The sequence below is a fragment of the Aphelocoma coerulescens genome, chromosome 15, assembly GCF_041296385.1.
Source record: "Aphelocoma coerulescens isolate FSJ_1873_10779 chromosome 15, UR_Acoe_1.0, whole genome shotgun sequence".
NCBI lineage: Eukaryota > Metazoa > Chordata > Aves > Passeriformes > Corvidae > Aphelocoma > Aphelocoma coerulescens.
The window spans coordinates 9,125,840-9,144,613 of NC_091029.1; the positions used below are offsets into that span (position 1 = coordinate 9,125,840).

At 47.7% G+C, this 18,774-nt stretch overlaps 2 protein-coding genes across 3 annotated transcripts; one reads left to right on the top strand and one right to left on the bottom strand.

Moving 5' to 3' along the window:
• Positions 1–4: 4 nt before the first annotated feature.
• Positions 5–11,363, top strand: SMARCB1 (SWI/SNF related BAF chromatin remodeling complex subunit B1). The gene is made up of 10 exons (XM_069030710.1): positions 5–218; positions 1,833–1,944; positions 2,593–2,622; positions 3,108–3,237; positions 3,832–3,969; positions 4,642–4,769; positions 5,272–5,438; positions 5,879–6,069; positions 9,935–10,066; positions 10,997–11,363. The coding sequence occupies exons 1-10, from the start codon at positions 126–128 to the stop codon at positions 11,034–11,036; spliced, it is 1,161 nt and encodes a 386-aa protein (XP_068886811.1). The 5' UTR covers positions 5–125; the 3' UTR covers positions 11,037–11,363.
• Positions 11,364–13,907: 2,544 nt separating this feature from the next.
• On the bottom strand, positions 13,908–18,774 carry DERL3 (derlin 3). Of its 2 annotated transcripts, none has more exons than XM_069030920.1 (7): positions 18,649–18,774; positions 18,474–18,536; positions 17,764–17,837; positions 17,185–17,278; positions 15,611–15,806; positions 15,051–15,141; positions 13,908–14,531 (listed from the first exon to the last, which is right to left on the bottom strand). In XM_069030920.1, exons 1-7 carry the CDS (start codon positions 18,739–18,741, stop codon positions 14,417–14,419), a joined length of 726 nt encoding a protein of 241 aa, XP_068887021.1. In that variant the 5' UTR covers positions 18,742–18,774; the 3' UTR covers positions 13,908–14,416. The 2 variants fall into 2 exon arrangements, with proteins under 2 accessions (XP_068887021.1, XP_068887020.1); XM_069030919.1 differs by having other exon boundaries at positions 18,474–18,539.

Here is an 18,774-nt window from a genome sequence, read left to right on the forward strand (position 1 = left end):
CCCCTCCCGCCGCATGCGCGGAGCGGGGCCCGCACTAGGCCGCGGTGCCGCCCGTTGTCGCTCCCGCCGCCGCAGGGCCGCGCTCCGCTCTCCGGCCGCTGCCGCCGCCCCCGCCCGCCGCCGCGATGATGATGATGGCGCTGAGCAAGACCTTCGGGCAGAAGCCCGTCAAGTTCCAGCTGGAGGAGGACGGCGAGTTTTACATGATCGGCTCCGAGGTGCGGCCCGGGCGGGAGCCGGGCCCGGGCCGGGCTGGGAGATGCAGGGGGCCGCGCCGGGGGATACGAGGAGCCGGGCCGGGCGGCGGGGGATGCGGGAGGCTGCGCTCCGGGCGGGGAAGGGGCGGAGGAGAGCCCTGGCGTGGGGGAGCGGCCTTCTGGCCCCGCGGGTCCCCTCTGCCCCCCCGGTGGGCGCTGCCCGAGGGCCTCGGCCGTGCTGGGAGAACTGGGGGGACCAGTGCTCCCAGTGAGGGCGGCCCCTGGGACGCGCACGGGTACGTGGTGACCAGATCCTCGCCTCATCGCAGCCTGAGGCCCCGCTTCTGATCACCGAGAATTTCTGTACACAGTTGTTGAGGAGTTTGGACTATTTCATGTGCTGCGAAGCAGCGAATCCCACACCTGAGCCTTTGGGCTCAGAAACAGCACCAAAATCAGCCGATGCAGCTCCTTCTGCCTTGTGCAGACGAGTCTGGTCAACAAACACTGGCGGGCAGAGTTTTAGCACCCCATTGTCTGTGCTGACACTGTGTTGTCCCGTGCTGAGAGAATGTTGAGCCTCCCTGAAGAAGAGCCTTATTCAAGCAAGAAACACTGACCCTTTAGCACCAGGGAAACAGTTGAAAACAGGAAGAAGTGTTATAGTCCCCATCTTGATGCAAAAAGGGGAATACTGGATAAGTTTAACTGCCAGCTGTATAGGTTGAGCAGGGACTAAACACCCCTTCCTCTCTCATGTGAAATATCGAGTTTGAAAGAAAACTGTAACTGCAGTCAGTTGAACTGTAAGATTGCCATACCAGGTATATGGAGAAGGAAGAGGGTTCTTTTTTATCTACCATTAATTTCTGTCTGTTGATGAGTACTGTAGAGTGAAAGATACAGCTAAAAACTGAGCTCAAAAAAGAGTTTTCTCAAACAAGGAATAAAAACCTTGTTGTGTGACAGTGTGCCAGTGTCCTGTCAGTCTAAAAATTTGATTTCAGAGTCTAGAAATAGTTGTGTTGTTCAGCAAGGCCTGCTGTAGCCTTTAGCACAGGTGAGGATCTTATGCCAGGAAGAACAGTACTGCTTTACAGATGGTAAGTAAATCTGAAAGATGACTATTGGCAGCAATCACACTTTTGATGTTCAAAGGGTTTAAAACAAAATACAAGTCTCTGGGCATTTGCTATTGTCAAATAATGTCTAGATGACTCAGAGGTTCAAAGTAAAAATAATGTGTCAGAGAGCTGGGTATCTGGTTTAGTTTAATTCCAACTGAGCATTGCACACTGATGCAGAAACCGAAGTAAAGAAGGGGTAGGTTGTTCAAAAATACATGCAAATGAATGGAGTGTTTTCCTATTAAATTTTCTATTATCAATGGCTGGGAGGTTTTTTGTATCTAGTGAATAAGATAGCACTAGTGAAATAAGTGCTGATAAAATTTTGTTTTCTGTGTTGCCAGAAAAATCTCGGTGCTGTTTGATGCCAAACACAGCCCAAAAACCCAACAAAAACACCCTCTTAAGACGTCTTTCTCATCATTAAAGAGAGCTGAATTTCTTCCAGCTTCTGTTAAAAATCTCTTAAATGGAATACCAGGCCACATCTCCACTTCTCTTCTTGTAGGTGGGAAACTACTTGCGCATGTTTCGGGGTTCCCTGTACAAGAGATACCCCTCGCTCTGGAGGCGACTGGCCACAGTGGAAGAACGGAAGAAAATAGTGGCCTCTTCACATGGTGAGAAGATGAGTAAACATTCCCAGTAATGTTTATCGAAAATTTTGCCTTGAAAAACTGTTCCTGGCGATTCAGAAGCTTGTGCACCTTGAGGGCTGTGTGAATCACTTCAGATTGGCCCAGTGATGGAGCACCCTGCAACGGTGGCACTGGTGGCTCCTGGCTCAGCCTGGCAACAAGTATCACCTGATCAAAAACGTTCTGAAATGGAAACATCCATCATGGAATTCCTGGGGTTGGCTACATTCATCACAAAGCAAAAGCCACATCTCCAAATCAATACAATATTTCAGAAGAGATTTTTATAGACTAAGAGGGGCATCCTTGTCTCTTTCGTCAAATAGGCAGGAGTGTTGCAAGGATGCCCCATTGAAGATGTGCATCTTTGCTTAACTTTGCTTCTTGCAGGGACTGGATGTTTGTGCCTGCCAGAGTTTGTGGTGTGTTGCTACTGATATGACTTCCACAGGGAGAACATTGGTATTGTTTTTGTTGAGGGACTAATAGCAAGCAGTTAAATTTTTAGCAATGTGACTTCTTGTATGTTCTGTAGACTAAAGCATAATAAAAATAATTGTTTACTCTGGGCTTATGTCTCTTTCCTCCAAGTACCCTGCTGACCTCTTGCTTTCTTTTTTCCCCCAACAGAAAATCAGCGGTCTCACAGTCCCCGAAGATGTAAGTCTCATCTGCGTGTTTTTCTTAGCTGTGCTAGAGGAAGAATGTCCACTGTGACCTTTGGTGCTATTACAATAATATTAATGTCTAATCCTCTTCCTCTGATCTCTCCCTGTGGTCGCCCTAATTGTGCCTCCCGATCCCATGCCTAACTCTTCTTTCTCAGAACCTTAGCAGGACTCCCCAATGCAGATGGTCTCTGTCATTCAGCAGGAGCTGTCCTGAGGTTTCTCCCCCTTTCCCAAGTCTTAACAGCTTTTCTATTGGTCATTGCATCTCTATTTCTGACCTTTAAGTCCACTGAGGGTTGATTGTTTTTTGGGCCTTGTAAATATCTATGAGAAGATGAAGCCCAAAGGACACTTGTATCTCTGTTTAGTCCCTCCTGCAGTGACAGAGAGGGCTTGTCACTATGTAGCCTGTTAATGCTACGGTGCTATGTAGCCCTTTTCCATGTTAACTATTGGCATCTTTCCTGGTAATAGATCATGGCTATACAACATTAGCCACTAGCGTGACGCTGTTAAAGGCCTCTGAAGTGGAGGAGATCTTGGATGGAAACGATGAGAAGTACAAGGCAGTGTCTATCAGCACAGAACCTCCTACCTACCTCAGGTAACCAGTGTCGGTAAGGGCCAAGCTCAGAACGGAGCTGCTTGGAAGATGTCAGCTTGGGCAGGAAGCACAAGGAGTTGCTTAAGCCCAGGCTGTTCTGCAGGGGTTGTTTGCCAGTCTGCATTAAGTCATTTGCACTGTTGGGCAAATGGGGATCTCCAGAGTGTAAGGATTGGGTTACTGCCCACATAAAACAGGAAGAAAAATCTAAGTGTTTGATGATACAACTTCTTTTGCAATTACTGCATTCCATCTGTAACAGATGTTTTACAGAACACACTCTGCACATACTGCCTTCTGGAGACCTCGCATTTCTCAGCAGTCCTTTTGTAAAGTATAGACAGAAAATCCAAATATGAATCTAGTATTTATAAAGGTGCACCTGGATTCATATCTGATGGATATTTGTGAGCTGGAGAATGGCCTTCCGAGAGGCTGGTGTGGAACATGAGTTCCTTGTGAAACAGTAATGTCGATGGTTCCAGAATAAAATAGCAGGAACTTGTAATAGGACTTAAAGCTTAAAATTACACCATTCCTTAAGTAGCAGCAGTGGTGCTGAGGGCCTGCAGGTTAACATCCCATCTCCTTCAGAGAGCAGAAGGCAAAGAGGAACAACCAGTGGGTGCCAACCCTGCCCAACAGCTCTCATCACCTGGATGCAGTGCCATGCTCAACAACGATCAACAGGAATCGCATGGGCAGGGATAAGAAGAGAACATTCCCTCTGTGGTAAGACAGCTTCCTGCTTCTGGAAAGTGGAAACAGTTACCAGAATGACATGCTGCCAGGGTAGTACTGATGAGTTCATGTAATGTGATTCATCCCTAACTGACAAAAGACCTACAGGTCATTAACATGGAGGTTCTTAGTTAAATTGTATGTCTTGAGGCTCTTTGTTACAGTAGCCATCCATGGCTCAGAGCTGAGGCTTTCCTTTTGTCAGGAAGATGGTTCATTTTTTTCCTGATGAATTCCTTCTATTTCCTGCTGATTTGCTGAGCAGTTGTCATTTGAGGAGCCTGCAGACCCTCTTTGTGAAGGACAGGCTGGTTCTCACTGACATATACCAGTAACTTTGATCTAGTTTATTTAGTGAAAAATGCTGCTGAAGCTCACGACTAACATTTTTTCCATTATAAAAGTTGAGGCAACCAAGATAAATGTAATCCTAGAAAGCTTCCTTGTTTTAGTTGCAGGAATGTGTTATGATAGATGTAATAAAAGGTGATAAACTGGTATTAGTCGCCATAGCCCTGTAAGCTTGCATCGAGGAGTCTGTCTGTAGACTGATCGGGGAGCTGGAGTGTGGGGATTGCTTCCAGCAAATGTTGCCTTCCCTCTATGGATGCCAGATGTGTCGTGTGCTCGTTGCATATACTGTGTTGTTGGTCTTCACTTTAGCTTTGATGACCATGACCCAGCAGTGATCCATGAGAATGCATCCCAGCCAGAGGTTCTGGTTCCAATCAGGCTTGATATGGAAATTGATGGGCAGAAACTCAGAGACGCATTTACGTGGAACATGAATGGTATGTAGCAAGGAGAGTTTCCTGAGGCTGGAGAGATAAAGTTGTGTCCTTCACCAAATGTCCTTGCCCCATAGAGACAAAGATTTAAAGCTCTCCCACTTTGGACTGTATTCAGTGCTTGCATCTCTTAGCAAGTGCTCTGCCACTTCCATGTGTTGTAGTCATTCCTGGACATGTAGTCTGAAGAGTTTAACTGGCATATTTTCTTGAGCCAGTTCATCAGCTCAGTGGTCTGAGAGTACTCTGTTAGCTGAGGTTAATGGCTGTGGCTTCTGTGGCCACACTGTCTGGATACCATGGAGTGGGTAAAAAAGGCTGTAAGTCCCTGTATCAGTGTGTATGTCCTTACAGACCTGGTACAAAACACCCTTTTAAAAACAAAAGGTAATGCATTTGGAATTCCCTTTGTCACCTCACCCTGTGGGAGTAATTTTGTATATTCTGTAAGTGGCAGACATTAATTTCTAATAAAGTTTACAATGTTCATTCTCGTTCTGTACAGAAAAGCTAATGACCCCAGAAATGTTCTCTGAGATTCTTTGTGATGACCTGGATTTGAATCCTCTGACCTTTGTCCCTGCTATTGCATCTGCCATCCGACAGCAGATCGAGTCGTACCCAACTGACAGCATCCTAGAAGATCAGTCAGACCAACGAGTTATTATTAAGGTAATACAGGAAGGCAGTAGAATGAAAGCAGAACTCTCATTTGGGTTTCTCTGCTTATGTTATGGGGGACTAGGAATACAAAGGCTTCCCTCAGAGCAAAGGAGCTCTTAATTCCAGTCCTGCAACCAAATTCTGTTTTGTCCTTTGTATTGACAACAGAACCAAGGTGATAGATTATTAAACATCCACCTGCCCAGCCTCTGAGATGACGAAATAGTTCAGTTAAAGCATTGCCATCTGCCTTTGGAAGAGCTGAACCATGGTGAGCAATGCTGAGTTGTCTTCATGCTACTGGAATTAAGAATTTAGTTAAGGAACTCTGCAGATGAAACAGGAGTTACTGCTCTGTTCTCTTCAGCCTCTGCCTCCTCAGTTCAATTACCTTGGACAAACCTTTGTGAAAGTGGAAACAAATAACCTGTTTCTCTACTTATCTCCAGCTGAACATCCATGTAGGAAACATCTCCCTTGTAGACCAGTTTGAGTGGGACATGTCAGAGAAGGAGAATTCACCAGAGAAGTTTGCCTTGAAGCTGTGCTCAGAGCTTGGCCTGGGCGGGGAGTTTGTCACTACTATTGCTTACAGTATCCGGGGACAGCTGAGCTGGCATCAGAAGACATACGCCTTCAGGTACTGAGCTGCCATCTCCTTGTATGGCTCTGGGGTGTGTTTGTACTGCATGGGTATCTGCATCAATGGATCTTAGAACAGCTGACCTGATGCAGAAGGTTTTGTTTGAAATTAGTCCTTATGGCTTGCACCCATTCTGTCCATCTTAACAGTATTTTGTGCTTGTGCCTAAGTATCTTTTCCTGTTGGGTCTAATACATGTCAGGACCAAATACTGATGACTGTCAGTTTCTGCTGACAGAACTAATTAACAGGGACAGTCCCTCTTCCAATGTAAGGTCATGATGAGCCCCAGATGCATTTTGTGTTTTGTTGGCTTTGCCTAACTTGGGCCATCCACCATTTCAAGCTTTGGTTTTTTGAACTTGGACTGATGGAAACTGTACCTCTCTACCCAGGCTGATGTTAGAGGTGGCTTGATCACAGGCCCTTCTCACAGCTGGAATGCAGCATTGTCAGCTTCGTAATTTGTCTCCTAAATGGCTTCCAGTTGTGCTGTGCAGTGTTCTGTGGTGAGTTCCTGCACTGATGTTATCCACAGCACAGTGCTGAGTCTGCAGCTGTAACAATCCTTTAATGTACACTCTGAGGTTTTGTGACCTTGGGTCATGGTGACAGTCAAGGAAGTTTAAAAGTTCAGCAAATGCTGTATTTGCAGAGGAGGGAATGGTACTGTTGACACCAGTTTTGTAGGGGTCAATTCAAGGAAGCAGGATGACCTGCCTGAGCAGCAGAGGGAAATGTGCCCGGCCCTGTCCTACCTCAGGCAGAAGGCAGGGAGTAGTTGGAGTGGGAGTAAGCAAAGAGGAGCTGGAGACTGTGGGGAAGCTGGCTGCTGCCATGAGCTCTGGTCCTTCTTCCTGCTCCATCCGAAGGTTTCCTGTCTGGCCAGCCTTCTGTGAGAAATAGACACTGATCTGCTCTGACCCAGTTGCTCTTGCACTAGTCTCACTCTGCTTCCTCTGGATGTAGTTTTTATCCTGCCAGTCTTCCACAGCAACTACCTGGTTCTAAAGTGATCCCCAGAGTGATTCATATTAGAAAATGGAAAGGGTCCCTTTAGCACACGTGAATTAAACTCTGAATTAAATTGTTAGATTGTGTGTCCATCCTGCTGATGTTCCTTGGAAGGTGGGAGGTGGCTCCTACCTTTCCCTCCACAACAGCTGACTGGTATTTTCGGTTCTGGCTTGGGACCACATCCAACAACAACAACAAAGCAGTGGGTGGGCATTCCTGAGAAGCAATGGGAACTTGCAGGGTGGTAGATGAGAACCTGATACCTGTTGTACTGCAGCACTGTCTGCATTGTGGCCTGCAGTAGCAGAGAGTGAAGTGTCTGTCCATTCTTCCTGTGCTTCTCCATGTATTGCAGATACCCAAGAAAGTAATCTGTGTATGTGTTGACTCTTGGGAGTAGGGTTCATTTTTCCATTTGCTTCCGCTCAGTCGCTGGAACTTGCAGCAAGTAAAGTTTCAGTCAGTACTGCCCAGGTTTATGTTAATGCCAACTTCACACTCTTCTCTCTAAAAACATATATTGGGCCATGGTACTGAAGGGTGCTTCCTTTTAGGGGTAGTTCAAACAGGCAGATTTCAGGCCTCCTTTAGACTGTGGCAGTATTTTAAGAGGGAGAATAAAAAGCTAATAAAGGAACCCCAACAGAACAAAGTACGTAGACATGAGCTGTTCAGAGAGAAGAAAACATCTAATTGAAACCTCATTTTTTCTGTCATAGTACAAACATGTCCTCCTCTTCCCTTTTTTCTTCCAGCAAAGGAGTACTTTTGAAACCTTACAGTGATTAATGATATTTGGGTTCTGTGGTTGGTTAGTTCCTGAATTTTCAAACCACAGGGGTGGTGGTTGCTCCAGCATCATTCCATTGATGTAAGGAAAGGGTCTGCTTTCGATGTATCAAAAGGACCTTAATATCTCAAGGGACTGGGGTTTTGAGAAGTCATGTGCCTCTTAATCATCTGAGGGAGAGGTGAAACTGTCTTTAAGTTGATGAAAGCCAGGGCACTTTTTTCAGCTGGCCTGCTCTGTGCAAAACAAAGAAAGCCTGAAGTCCAGTGGAAGGGCAGGACTGGAGACAGACAGGTAACTGCTGCTTATAGGATTTTCAGGGGGAACGTGTGCTATGATGTTCCCTCATGGGTACTGAGTGTTTCTGGTGGCAGCACACAGTGCTTCATAGCCAGTTTTGCCTTTGGGACCTGAGTGATGGCACAGGTTCTCTCACACACCAAACCCACATGCCTGAGGAGTCACCTTTCCAAAAGATGGTGTGTTTCCCTGCTTTGTTGGCATGCCCCTGACACCACTGCCAGAGGCCAGGACCCTGAGCAGAGGCAGTGCCTTGCTCTCCTGGGATGCCTACAGCTGACAGTGCCTTTCAGCCATTCTGGCAGCAGCACTTTCCTCCTCATCAGGAAAAAAACAGGGGAGGAGGAGCTGTCTTACTGTAGAGCTTGGGAGATTAAGGAGGATTTTTCAGTTTCTCTCTGATTCTTTGCTAAAGAAATGTAGTATCTGAATTGCCTTGCAATTAGGTTATGCATGAATCCAGCTTTCCATCCCCCATTTAATTCAGTGAATGCTCAGTGTTAAGCATAGTAAGTGAGGTAGAGATCATGCTATCAGTAACAAAAACCCAGTTAATATCTAGTATTTGGCCTGGAATGTGTGGCATTCTAGGACTAAGATGAAATTCCTGGGTTTGAGTGTTGTTTAGTGGATGTCAGCAGTACTGGAAGTAGATTTGATTAAAGCTTCCTCCCCAGATCAGATACCAAAGGCTCTGGATTAATTTTTCATGGTAGCATTACTTTGAAGACTTGTTATTTTAGATTATTAGCTTTGATGCAGATGTTGTATGTTCCCATGATGATTAGCATTTACGTTCCTTCCTGGGGGAATGAGAGGGCTGCCTGTGAGTGCTGAAATCCTGTGTAGGGGTGCATGTCCCTGGGGAGGGGGCTGGATGTGTGTGCACACCTGTCCCAGGGCTCCTCTCTCTCACACACACACACTTCTGCAGCTAAGGCTGAGCCACTTTTGAAAATTCAAAGCAAACATTTACATTCCGAGGCTCCTCTATATTTATGCTGGGCTTCCGGCTCCACTGTCAATATTTGGGAAGCTACTCTTGGTCAATTCCTGTTGACTTTTACTGAAAAGCAGCTAGTGAAGCAGTAAATATTTTTGTGCATGTGATAATACAGCTGGTCAGGGCAGAGAAATCTCTGAGGAACTTGATCTTGTGATCTGGGACACAGCCTGGTGTTTCATTGCTCGTTAGCCACAGCCTCTGGTTGCAACAGCAGGTCTGAAAAGACTGCTCTTTCCAGTATCAGGCTCCCAGGAAAGCCAGACTTCTGCCAGGGAGGAATTGTCAGGGGTGTGCTGACTATAGTTAGTAAGTCAGAGCTGCAGAACAGCAAGGCTAGACAAGGAGCCCTGTTAACAGTCCCAGCTCCAGTGCTGCATTGGGAGTACTCCCAGGACTAATGAAATGGGATGAGCTGTGCCTTTTGGGCTTGAACCCTGCCAGCCAGGTATGTAATGGCCTGTGTGGGAGAGAACTGCAGGTCCAGCACAAATCCCTCCCCAGTGGTGGCTGGAGATGGATGTAGCTGCTTTCCCAGAAACTTCAGGTTCCACAAGATTGTAACCAGGAGCCTGTGGTGAACTTCAGGGAACCAGACTGTACTAAGCAGAGTGAAGAAGGAATGCTGAAGCCTGAAACACTGCAAGTGATGCTCTGTTGTCCTTGTGCTTGTGTCTGGGCTGGTAACCCACGGGAGTGCTCGGGGGGCCACTGATGGATGTTGCTTTGTTGCCCTGTGCCCTGCCCTGCAGCGAGAACCCTTTGCCGACTGTGGAGATTGCAATTCGCAACACGGGGGACGCTGACCAGTGGTGCCCTCTCCTGGAAACCCTCACAGATGCCGAGATGGAGAAGAAGATCAGAGACCAGGACAGAAACACAAGGTACTGCCACTACTTTAGACAGTTCTCTTGGCCTGTCCCTTGACAGAAGTTACAAGCTTTGATGTTTGTCTTTCCCTCCTGAGAGGCAGCTGGCAGGATGTCAGACTTGCACACCACAGCAGAAACTTTAGCTGCAGGGTATTAAACTGTTACCACCTTCCTCCACAAACATCAAAATGTCTACTTTAACCATCTCCTGCTTGAAGCGAAGTTTCCTTTTTGTTTTTTTAACCTGTTTTTTTTTTCCCTGGGCTCTTTGCTTGTCCAGGGGGGTTGTTTGTATCGGAAGGAATCAATCAAACATACTGGAGTTTCATGAACTGTCATGCTACCTAGAATCCTGCCACAAAGCTTCCTTTTATGTAGTGTGAAGTTAAATCTGATGTAGCAATGGGCAAGCTCCCAGTTCTTGCCTGACTGATGCCAACCTGTTTGCCAGCATAGGAGCACTCTGTGGTTCCAGGAGAAGCTCTGCCCACAAGACACCCGCTAAGTGATGTTTGACAAGCAGTTGAGAGCTTGCACCTACTCGATGAAATTCTTCCTGGAAGATACAAATGAACAGCTAGTATCTCTCCAAAAGCTACATTGTGGAAACAGTAAATATACTGGCTCAGCTCTTTCCCAGGATGTTTTTTTTACTGCCAATTAACAGTAGCACAGTCATTTTGTATATCAGCTATGGCTGACTGAAGAGTTTAAAACAGCAGCTGGTTCAATCCAAGTTAATGAGCAAAAGTGCCCTAAAAGCTGTTAGTGAAAATAGTGTCTTAGCCTTATCACCAGGGGCATTCTCAGGTGACTGAGGAGTTCTGTCTATGAATAAACCTGTCTAAAAACTGTGGCAGCCTCCCCAAAAGCATTGGTTTTGGTAAGACCTCACATGACTGTAACATGCACTTACTGTACCTCTCTCTCTCTCTCCCTTAGGCGCATGAGACGTTTGGCCAATACTGCTCCAGCTTGGTAACCTTCCTGTTGTGACACTGGTGCTCTTCCTACAGACTTTATCCCTATTCCTCTCCCCAAATGGATCTAGGATTGGCAGGGGTCTTTCTGTCTCTGAAGGGGGCACATCCCACTTGCCACAAGTTCCCAGTACTGCTGACTTCTGCCCCCACCCCCTCCACCCAAATGCCACGTACCAAGAACGCTGCATGAGCAGCATGATCTAGCTGAGACCTGTGGCAGGTGTTGGAGCCCTTATATACCTGTGTGTGGACAAGTGTAAAGATTCTTTTGTATAGGTGCAACGTGCACTATTAGGACAACTTTTTAAATAAAAGGAATGCATACACCTTGGGCTGAGTTCAGTAAGTTGAATGAACAGTGAATCTCACCGTGTTTTGTGCTGTTCTGGTAACTGAGGAGTCCCAGGGCCTAATATTAATGCTTTTGGGTATAGTGCTGAACACCCAACATGCATTCAGTTTTCCTGGGTGCTTTACTTCAACAGGTAAAACAGCCCAAAACCTTTTGGTGCAGGAGAAGGTGAGAAAGAGACTTAAAACTAGAAGCAGCAAACAAATCTCTAAGGATTGGTATGTTACCACACTTGGCAGAGTCTGTAATGAACTCGGGGAGGTGTTCAACTGGTTTACTCAACAAGGTAGAACAATGTAACTGAAATCACGGACTTAAGAGTCATTTCTGTCAGATGTCAGCCTGGTGTGTGGTGAACCCTGTTTTCTCTGAAGACTGCATCTGGAAAACAGCACAGTATCTGAACTGCTACAGCAGGTAACGCCTCCAGTCACTGAGACTGCAGCTTCTCTGCAGCCAGTGCCTTTGCTGTGGTCACTGTCAGCACACAACCACTGCCAGTTACAGTGCACAGAGCACTCAAAGCAAAGTGGGTGTAATGACTGCCCTTAGCACTGCAGTGTCAGGATTTTGCAACCCTAGAAACAACCTGTCTTTCTCTAGGGAGTTTAAAAACAAAATCCATTGAAGTGAGATTTAAAGAAAAATCCAAGCTTGCTTACAAACTAATTAAAATCTACCTTGCTGTTGAGGTGCCCCATGTCTTTGATAAGAGTTCCTACCATTCACTGCCAGAACTGATGAGTGTTGCAAGCAAGGCAGATTTTACTGGCAGCCTGACAGCTGTACATAGGCCTTTATGATAAAGCCATAGGTTATATGATCCTTGCTGATCCACCCACCCTGCTAGCACAGTCAAGAAACACTTTCTGGCCTTAATTTATCATGTTTAGACTTGAGTAATAACAGAGACAGTTCTGATTCCTGGCTGGGAGGGAACTTTTTCCAGATGTTAGTCAGCAGAAACCGAAAACCTGCAATTTAGTAATAATATTATTCAGTGTTATCCTAGGCTCCTGTGCCAGAGTCATACTCCATCCATTACTTCATATTAGAGAGGTTGAAAGGTTATTTGAGCAAGTAAGACAAAACCTGGAATTGCTGCTGCATCTTAGCCTCCCATGTAAAACATGTTTTGGCTCATGGACATAAAAACTCCAAGCCTTGCTGAGAACACGTCAGCCTCCCTTTGTTATTTGACCAGGGACTTCTGCCAGCAGCCTCTTCAGGGAATTCGACTAAAATAAGTGTGAAACTGCTGTGGCCTTAAATTAACATCTGTGGTGCAGTTTTTTTAATTGCTGTGAAGTCTGTGATTACTAATCCTCAAATTCACAATGAGGTATAGGCACACAAGGACTGCAGCACCTCTCTGCTTCTCAAGGCCAGAGAAGCTGTAGGAATTGTCCCTTGAAGCAGCCAGGGACAAGGCAGGACAGTCAAGGGATCAAGTCCAGAAAGATGGGAACTTCAGCCAGCTTGCTTTATGTAGCATTAGAACTATTGGGAAACAGCCAGAAGCCGCTTTCTTGCTCTACAATCACAATTCCTCGGGTTAATCTGGTACCCTACCAAAAGCATAGCCCAACTTTTACATTTCAAAGCCCCATCTCAAGCAATTTAAAGCAGAACACCTGCAGACTTCAAAGACAAACTCTTTCTAAGGACTGAAACAGCAGCTCTGTTATCATTAGGTCACGAGCAAAGTACCGGGCAAGTACTTGTTGAGTCTGACACTGCTTAGCCCTTAGTACCACTGTGTCTTCTAGAACAAATTACCACCTCTACAGGCCTCTCATCCTCTTCCTAGAGGGAAGCGTAAGGGCAGCAAAAGAGCTTGTGCAAGTGAGGTCTGATTTTTTGATAAAGTGTTTTCATTGGAAGACCACAGGGGAGGGGCAGTTGGTGTGTGTGGGTGGGTGTGTGTGTGCTTAATCAGATGCTGGTTACTTGCATTTCTCTTCATAGCTGGTGGTGGTGCACAGGTTTGCACGGACAGCGCTGTTACTAAGTGAGCTGTCGTAACATACAGTGTGTGCAGATTTGAAGGCTTTTGAGGTCGGGTACAATCACAGTGTGTACTACACTAGCAAGAACAACCAGATCCATTTCATACAAGTGTCAAGGTAGGGACTAGCTTGTTTAGTTTTCCCCTGAAACTCAGATGTTTAAGTTTCAGAACTAAAAAATTCAACAAGAGTGGAATTACACTGCAGGTGCAGTCTTTATTACCAGTGTCAAGTGCTGCTTCCAGTCACTGTTCAAGATCCAGATCCAGACACTGATCAAGTGTCCAGCTCAGTCCCTTTGTCCTTTCCCAGGCACCCCTTTATCCAATTAGACATCCCCCACACTCCTTCTCATGCTCTGTAGCCCTGCTGAAAGAAGAGGGGAAGGACATCTTCAGCTAGCCTGAACTTTGCCTTGCCCAGCAGAAAAGAAAATCCCAAACCTGGCAGTTTTGAGCAAATTCCTGATGAATTGCTGCCTCTGCCCCTGGCAGAAATGGACACACAACTGAAAAATAAAGACTTTAATGTAAAGACTCTTTGGAAACAACCACCAGAAAAGGAGTGGGTGACATAAAGGAAAGAAAGAGGCTGAGCTGCATTCTACCATGGTACAGAACTACTTCATTGAAAGCCCACAAAGAGGTCTCACAACAGTGAGGGCCAGGTACATCAGTCTTTGTACAGAGGGCAAGAGTGACCTGGCACACAGCAAGTCATTAAGAGCAGAAGGAGTAACTGGTTTAACACCCCATTTGATACTTATTCCACACCAGTTAACTGAGGAGACATCACAACTTCAGTCCCTATCCCTAGAACACCTCTGTAAGCATTCAGGAGTTCTTATGTGCAAAGCTCTGTGGATCCACTTTGTACAAGGGGAAGATGGGTTACCCACACAAACAGCGACACACTACACAACAGAATGGCAACTGGTGTTATTCCAGTAGGATCTCTGGGCCATAACATAAGTCCAGCCAGAAGAGAGGAATCTGGCCACATGAAGAAGTCCCCCATGTTACTGTGGATGCTGCTGCTCGTTCTGGTCTTGGTCTCTAGGCTGGTGTTCTGGACGATCCTCAGGGAGAGGGTTGTAATTGGGATCCTCTTCAGGTGTGTCAAAAACCATCTTCCTGGCAAGGGACATGCCCATCCCACCAAGCAGGCAGGTTAGGAAACTGAGCTGAGGATGACAAACCCCCAGCCCTCCTAGGAACACCGTGGCCCTCCATGACCAGGTTGTCATACCACAGCCACTGGCCTATCACCCACCATTCTGCTCAGCTCAATACACAGTGATGACAGTACCTCCTTCCTTGATCACTAGGTCAGATTTGAATGTCAGTGTACAAAGCAGAACATATTCTGCTTTCTTAAACCACAAAAATACATCAGAAAAAATCCTACTTCCATCTAACATTTCCACAAGCAGTAAGAAGACTCTAGTTCTACTAGCAAAGCTGAAGGTAGCAGCAGCTGCTGTATGGGCCCTGTACACATGTATATAATGTGCAAATAATGCAGCAAGGGCATGAACTGTGGAGCTGAGGTGCTGTCAGCAGGTGGTTGCCTCTTATGGTCACAGTTTTCTATGGAAGTGATTAGGTTGAAAAAGCCCACAGCAAAGCCCAGGAAGAATCAACTTTACTTACAGAAAGCTAGGGGTTAAGAGCAACTTCTTTCCTCCAGGCTGGTTGGGGAAAACATCTTCCAAGAAATAATAGATATGACCCACTGCAATCCCTGGGGAGAGATGCCACCAAGGTCAGGCACAGCTGTGACTCCTTTGCCAGCTGAACCAGAGCTGCTGGGCAAAACTGTTTAAGAATCCCTCAGCTGTGTGCCCACATCCAGCTCCCTCCAGAGCCATGGATGCTGTAGTTTGCTGTGATCAGCACAAGCAGGCAGGGAGCCCATCAGCCCGGGGGCAGCACCGCACATCCAGGAGACCAGACACAGCCCGAGTGTCAGGCAGAGCTCACCATATCCAGCTTCTGCCCCCAGGAAAGACACACCAAAAAGCAGGTCACAAGCAAAAGCCCAGGCCCAGCCACCCAGAAACCCAGCCAACTTACTTCAGGAAACCCAACATCTTAGGTATGGTGGAACCAAGAGAGGGTGCCAGTGCCCCAGTAGCATCTATGAGAACTGAGAACTGAGCTCTGTGGCTGCAAGGTGTCCTTATTCCCATCACCCACCAGCTTTGACTTACCCAGCAAATCAATGATGATGGAGTTGCCAAGGAGCAAAGAGAATCCCATCAGTACCCAGGGCAGGAAGGGGGCTTGGAAGTTAAGAAGCCCAAAAAAGTTCATGCGGATATAAGGGTTCCTGCGACTCCATACATACACCAGCATGATGGTGAAAGCCTGGCCCAGGAAAAACAGGCTGGCAAAGAGTCCAAATAGCTGGGAACTACCGAGTCAAGGAAAAACCTACCCACCCTGTGCACCACCTCCAGGCAGCACAGGGTGCTTTGTGACTAGGAAACCCAAACCAGAGGCAGCTGATCAGAGCGTTCTGAGCCATTGCCTACGTCACCAAGCCTTTCCTGGCTGAGATATACTGACCATCACTGTCCCCACACACATCTCCCTCCATGCCACCCCAGAACAAGACACTGGAGTGGCACATGCAGGTTGTTCACTCCTTAAGCTGATGTCTACAACCACCGGAGACCAGAGAGCTCATATAGTCACCTTTACAAAATGAACATCAAAATGACCTTTGAAGAAGGGCTCTCACAGTCTTACAGGGCTTGGGACAGTGGCATATCTTAACAACTACCTCACATCCAGTATCTGTCTTCTACAGAAGAAGTTTAGCAGTGAGATGGCTCTTGGAATTCAGAGTCCTCTTCTTTAGAGCACAAGGAGACAGAAGAGGCAAAGATTTCCTCTGTCCCTGTTGTAGTTGGACTCCAAATCCCCCCATGGTTAAGCACGTGGCTGCTGCAGCCACCTGGATTCTAATGGCTCACACAGCTTCATGCAGAGCTCTGTGAAGACAGCAGTGCTCTGAGCCATCTGCATAAGACAGCAGAAGACATTCAGAAAAGGCTTATGCTTGGGAGGGAAAGATATTTCACCATCTGATTACTGTGTCATGAAAAGGACTTAAGCTGTGTGATGGCACCTCCAGCTACTGACAGGTTGCAAGCTTTCAGCTCACACTGCCCAACGTGCTGACAATGGAGTATGTGGGCAGCCCACTCCTTATCCTCATGGCTCCATGTTCTTGCCTTTGCCCTGAGCCAGCCTCATGCAATCATGCTGCACTCACCAGAGCTCAGGCAGTGGCCCTGTCACAGCTGGACAAGTTCTTGGAGCAGAACACGTGGCTTCCTTTCAGGCTGAGCTTCCCGAGCACACTGCCACATGTCCTCTTCAGGGATGAGGTAGCCCAGCTCCTTGCCAGGGGCATCAGCACTTCTGCAGGCACCAGCACAATCACAGGCAGCTTTTCTCTCCTCTAAGAACACTGGATGAGGCACAGGCCAAGACAAGGGTGAGAAAGACAAGGAGCACAAACTGTGCCATAGAGCCAGAAACTGCCCCTGCACCACTTGCTCAGCAGAGCTCTCCCAGGTCACAGGACATGAGCCTGGCAGGCCTGGGGCACAAGGCCCTCTGCCCTGAGGCACCAAGAAGGTTCCTAAACCAGCTGCTGTGCTGCTCAGCAGGCAGGTACCTGCTCCACACCACAACAAAACCAGCATGCAGAGCCCTACACTATCCACAGCGTCTCAGGAGACACCAAAGAGCCTAAACCAACTCAAAAGGATACTGTCATGAGAAACCCTCCAAAGAGGAACATGAAGACAAAGTCAGCCGTCCTTCCACGGAAGGAGCCTTCTTCTAGCATGCGGCAGTACCTGTACCTGAGAGCAGGAGAGAAGGGAGGGGTTGCAGTATAGGAAATTAACAGCTGGCTACCCTGTGCCCCACAGCAAGACTTTATGGGAAATAAGCTGCTGCAAGTTATTTCATCCCAGAAAGCTGTCAGCCAGGTGTCCAAGCCCCAGAGCAGAACAGTGCAAACTTCACCTCACACCACTGACCCCAAGGAAAGAAAGAGGCACCTGCTGTGCTTCAGCCAGAGCTCACCCCAGGAATGGGCATTGCTCTCCAGCATGAGCCACAGCAGCAGCACTGCCAGCTCCCTCAGCCTTTTGGCAGGGTCTGCCCTCCAGCAAGCGGAGATGGAGGGGCAGGAGGGTCATGGCTTCCATTCAAAAGAGCCAAGGGAACAACCCACAGCCCTAGACTGCTGCCAAGGCAAGTCATGCTGGGGAAGAAGACAGATGGAGAGAATTGCATCTAAGCCAAAATGGGAGCAGAGAACTTCACTGAGACCAAAGGATACAGAAATATCATGTTGAAAAAGAAACTGAATCCCAGGGGCCCAAAAAAGAGGAAGTTGGTGATCAGCCTCCATATCTGAAAGAGAAGAGAGAGGAGAGGGAAAAGGAGGTGGACAGAGGTCTCTCCTCACCACATATAGAGCAGCCCATCACATCGTCCACAGGGAATGCTCAGTCATGCACCTGTCTCTTCAGAACTACCCCAGGACACCAGACTCTAGTAGGACATCCTTACATAATACTCTGATACATCAGAGTATCTCACCTTTCCAGGTGTGGGAAAGATTTCTCTACTTTTCTGGAGAGGACAAGCAGCCACAATTCAGCACCCAGAGCCAAATTAATTACTTTTCACGCTTCTCTACAATAAAGCCTTCTCCAACCAGCCCAACAGCAGCTGCCACACAGTGTAATAGAGAAGGAAGAGACGGGTTTTGAGTCAAGGAAAAAAGGAAATGCCAAGATGGTGTGTGGCAGGGAAAGGCTGGAAGGAGTTATCTCCATGCAGGTGCCTGTGACAAGAGGGGACGCTGTGTTGATGACCCAGCTTGCACCAATCAGGGAAGGTTGGAGTAGTGGGAAAGGAGCCCCTTGGAATGACACAGCACTCCCTGGCCACCCTAGGGAGCAGGACACCCAAGGCCCATCCTGTCACACCCACCCCTCGCTGGGAAGAGGCACAAGGGGCCCCAAACCCCATGCAAGGCCTCACCTGGAATTTCCTGAAGATGAGGTCGGGGTTGAAGTACAGCTGGAAGGGGGTGATGAACTCCAGCTGCTGTGGGAGACAGGCAGAGCAGCTGCTATCACCCGCTGCCCTCGGCCAGCCCCGACTCCCGCCCCGCAGCCCCCCGGGACCCCGTGCCCCCGGCCCGGTCCCCGCTCACCACGGCGGCGGTGGTGAGCACGCAGGCGGTGGTGTACGCGCGGGTCACGGCCGGCATGCCCAGGTACTCCTGCGCGAAGCCCTGGTACGCCATGGCCGCGCCGCACCGCCCTCCCGACGCGGCGCC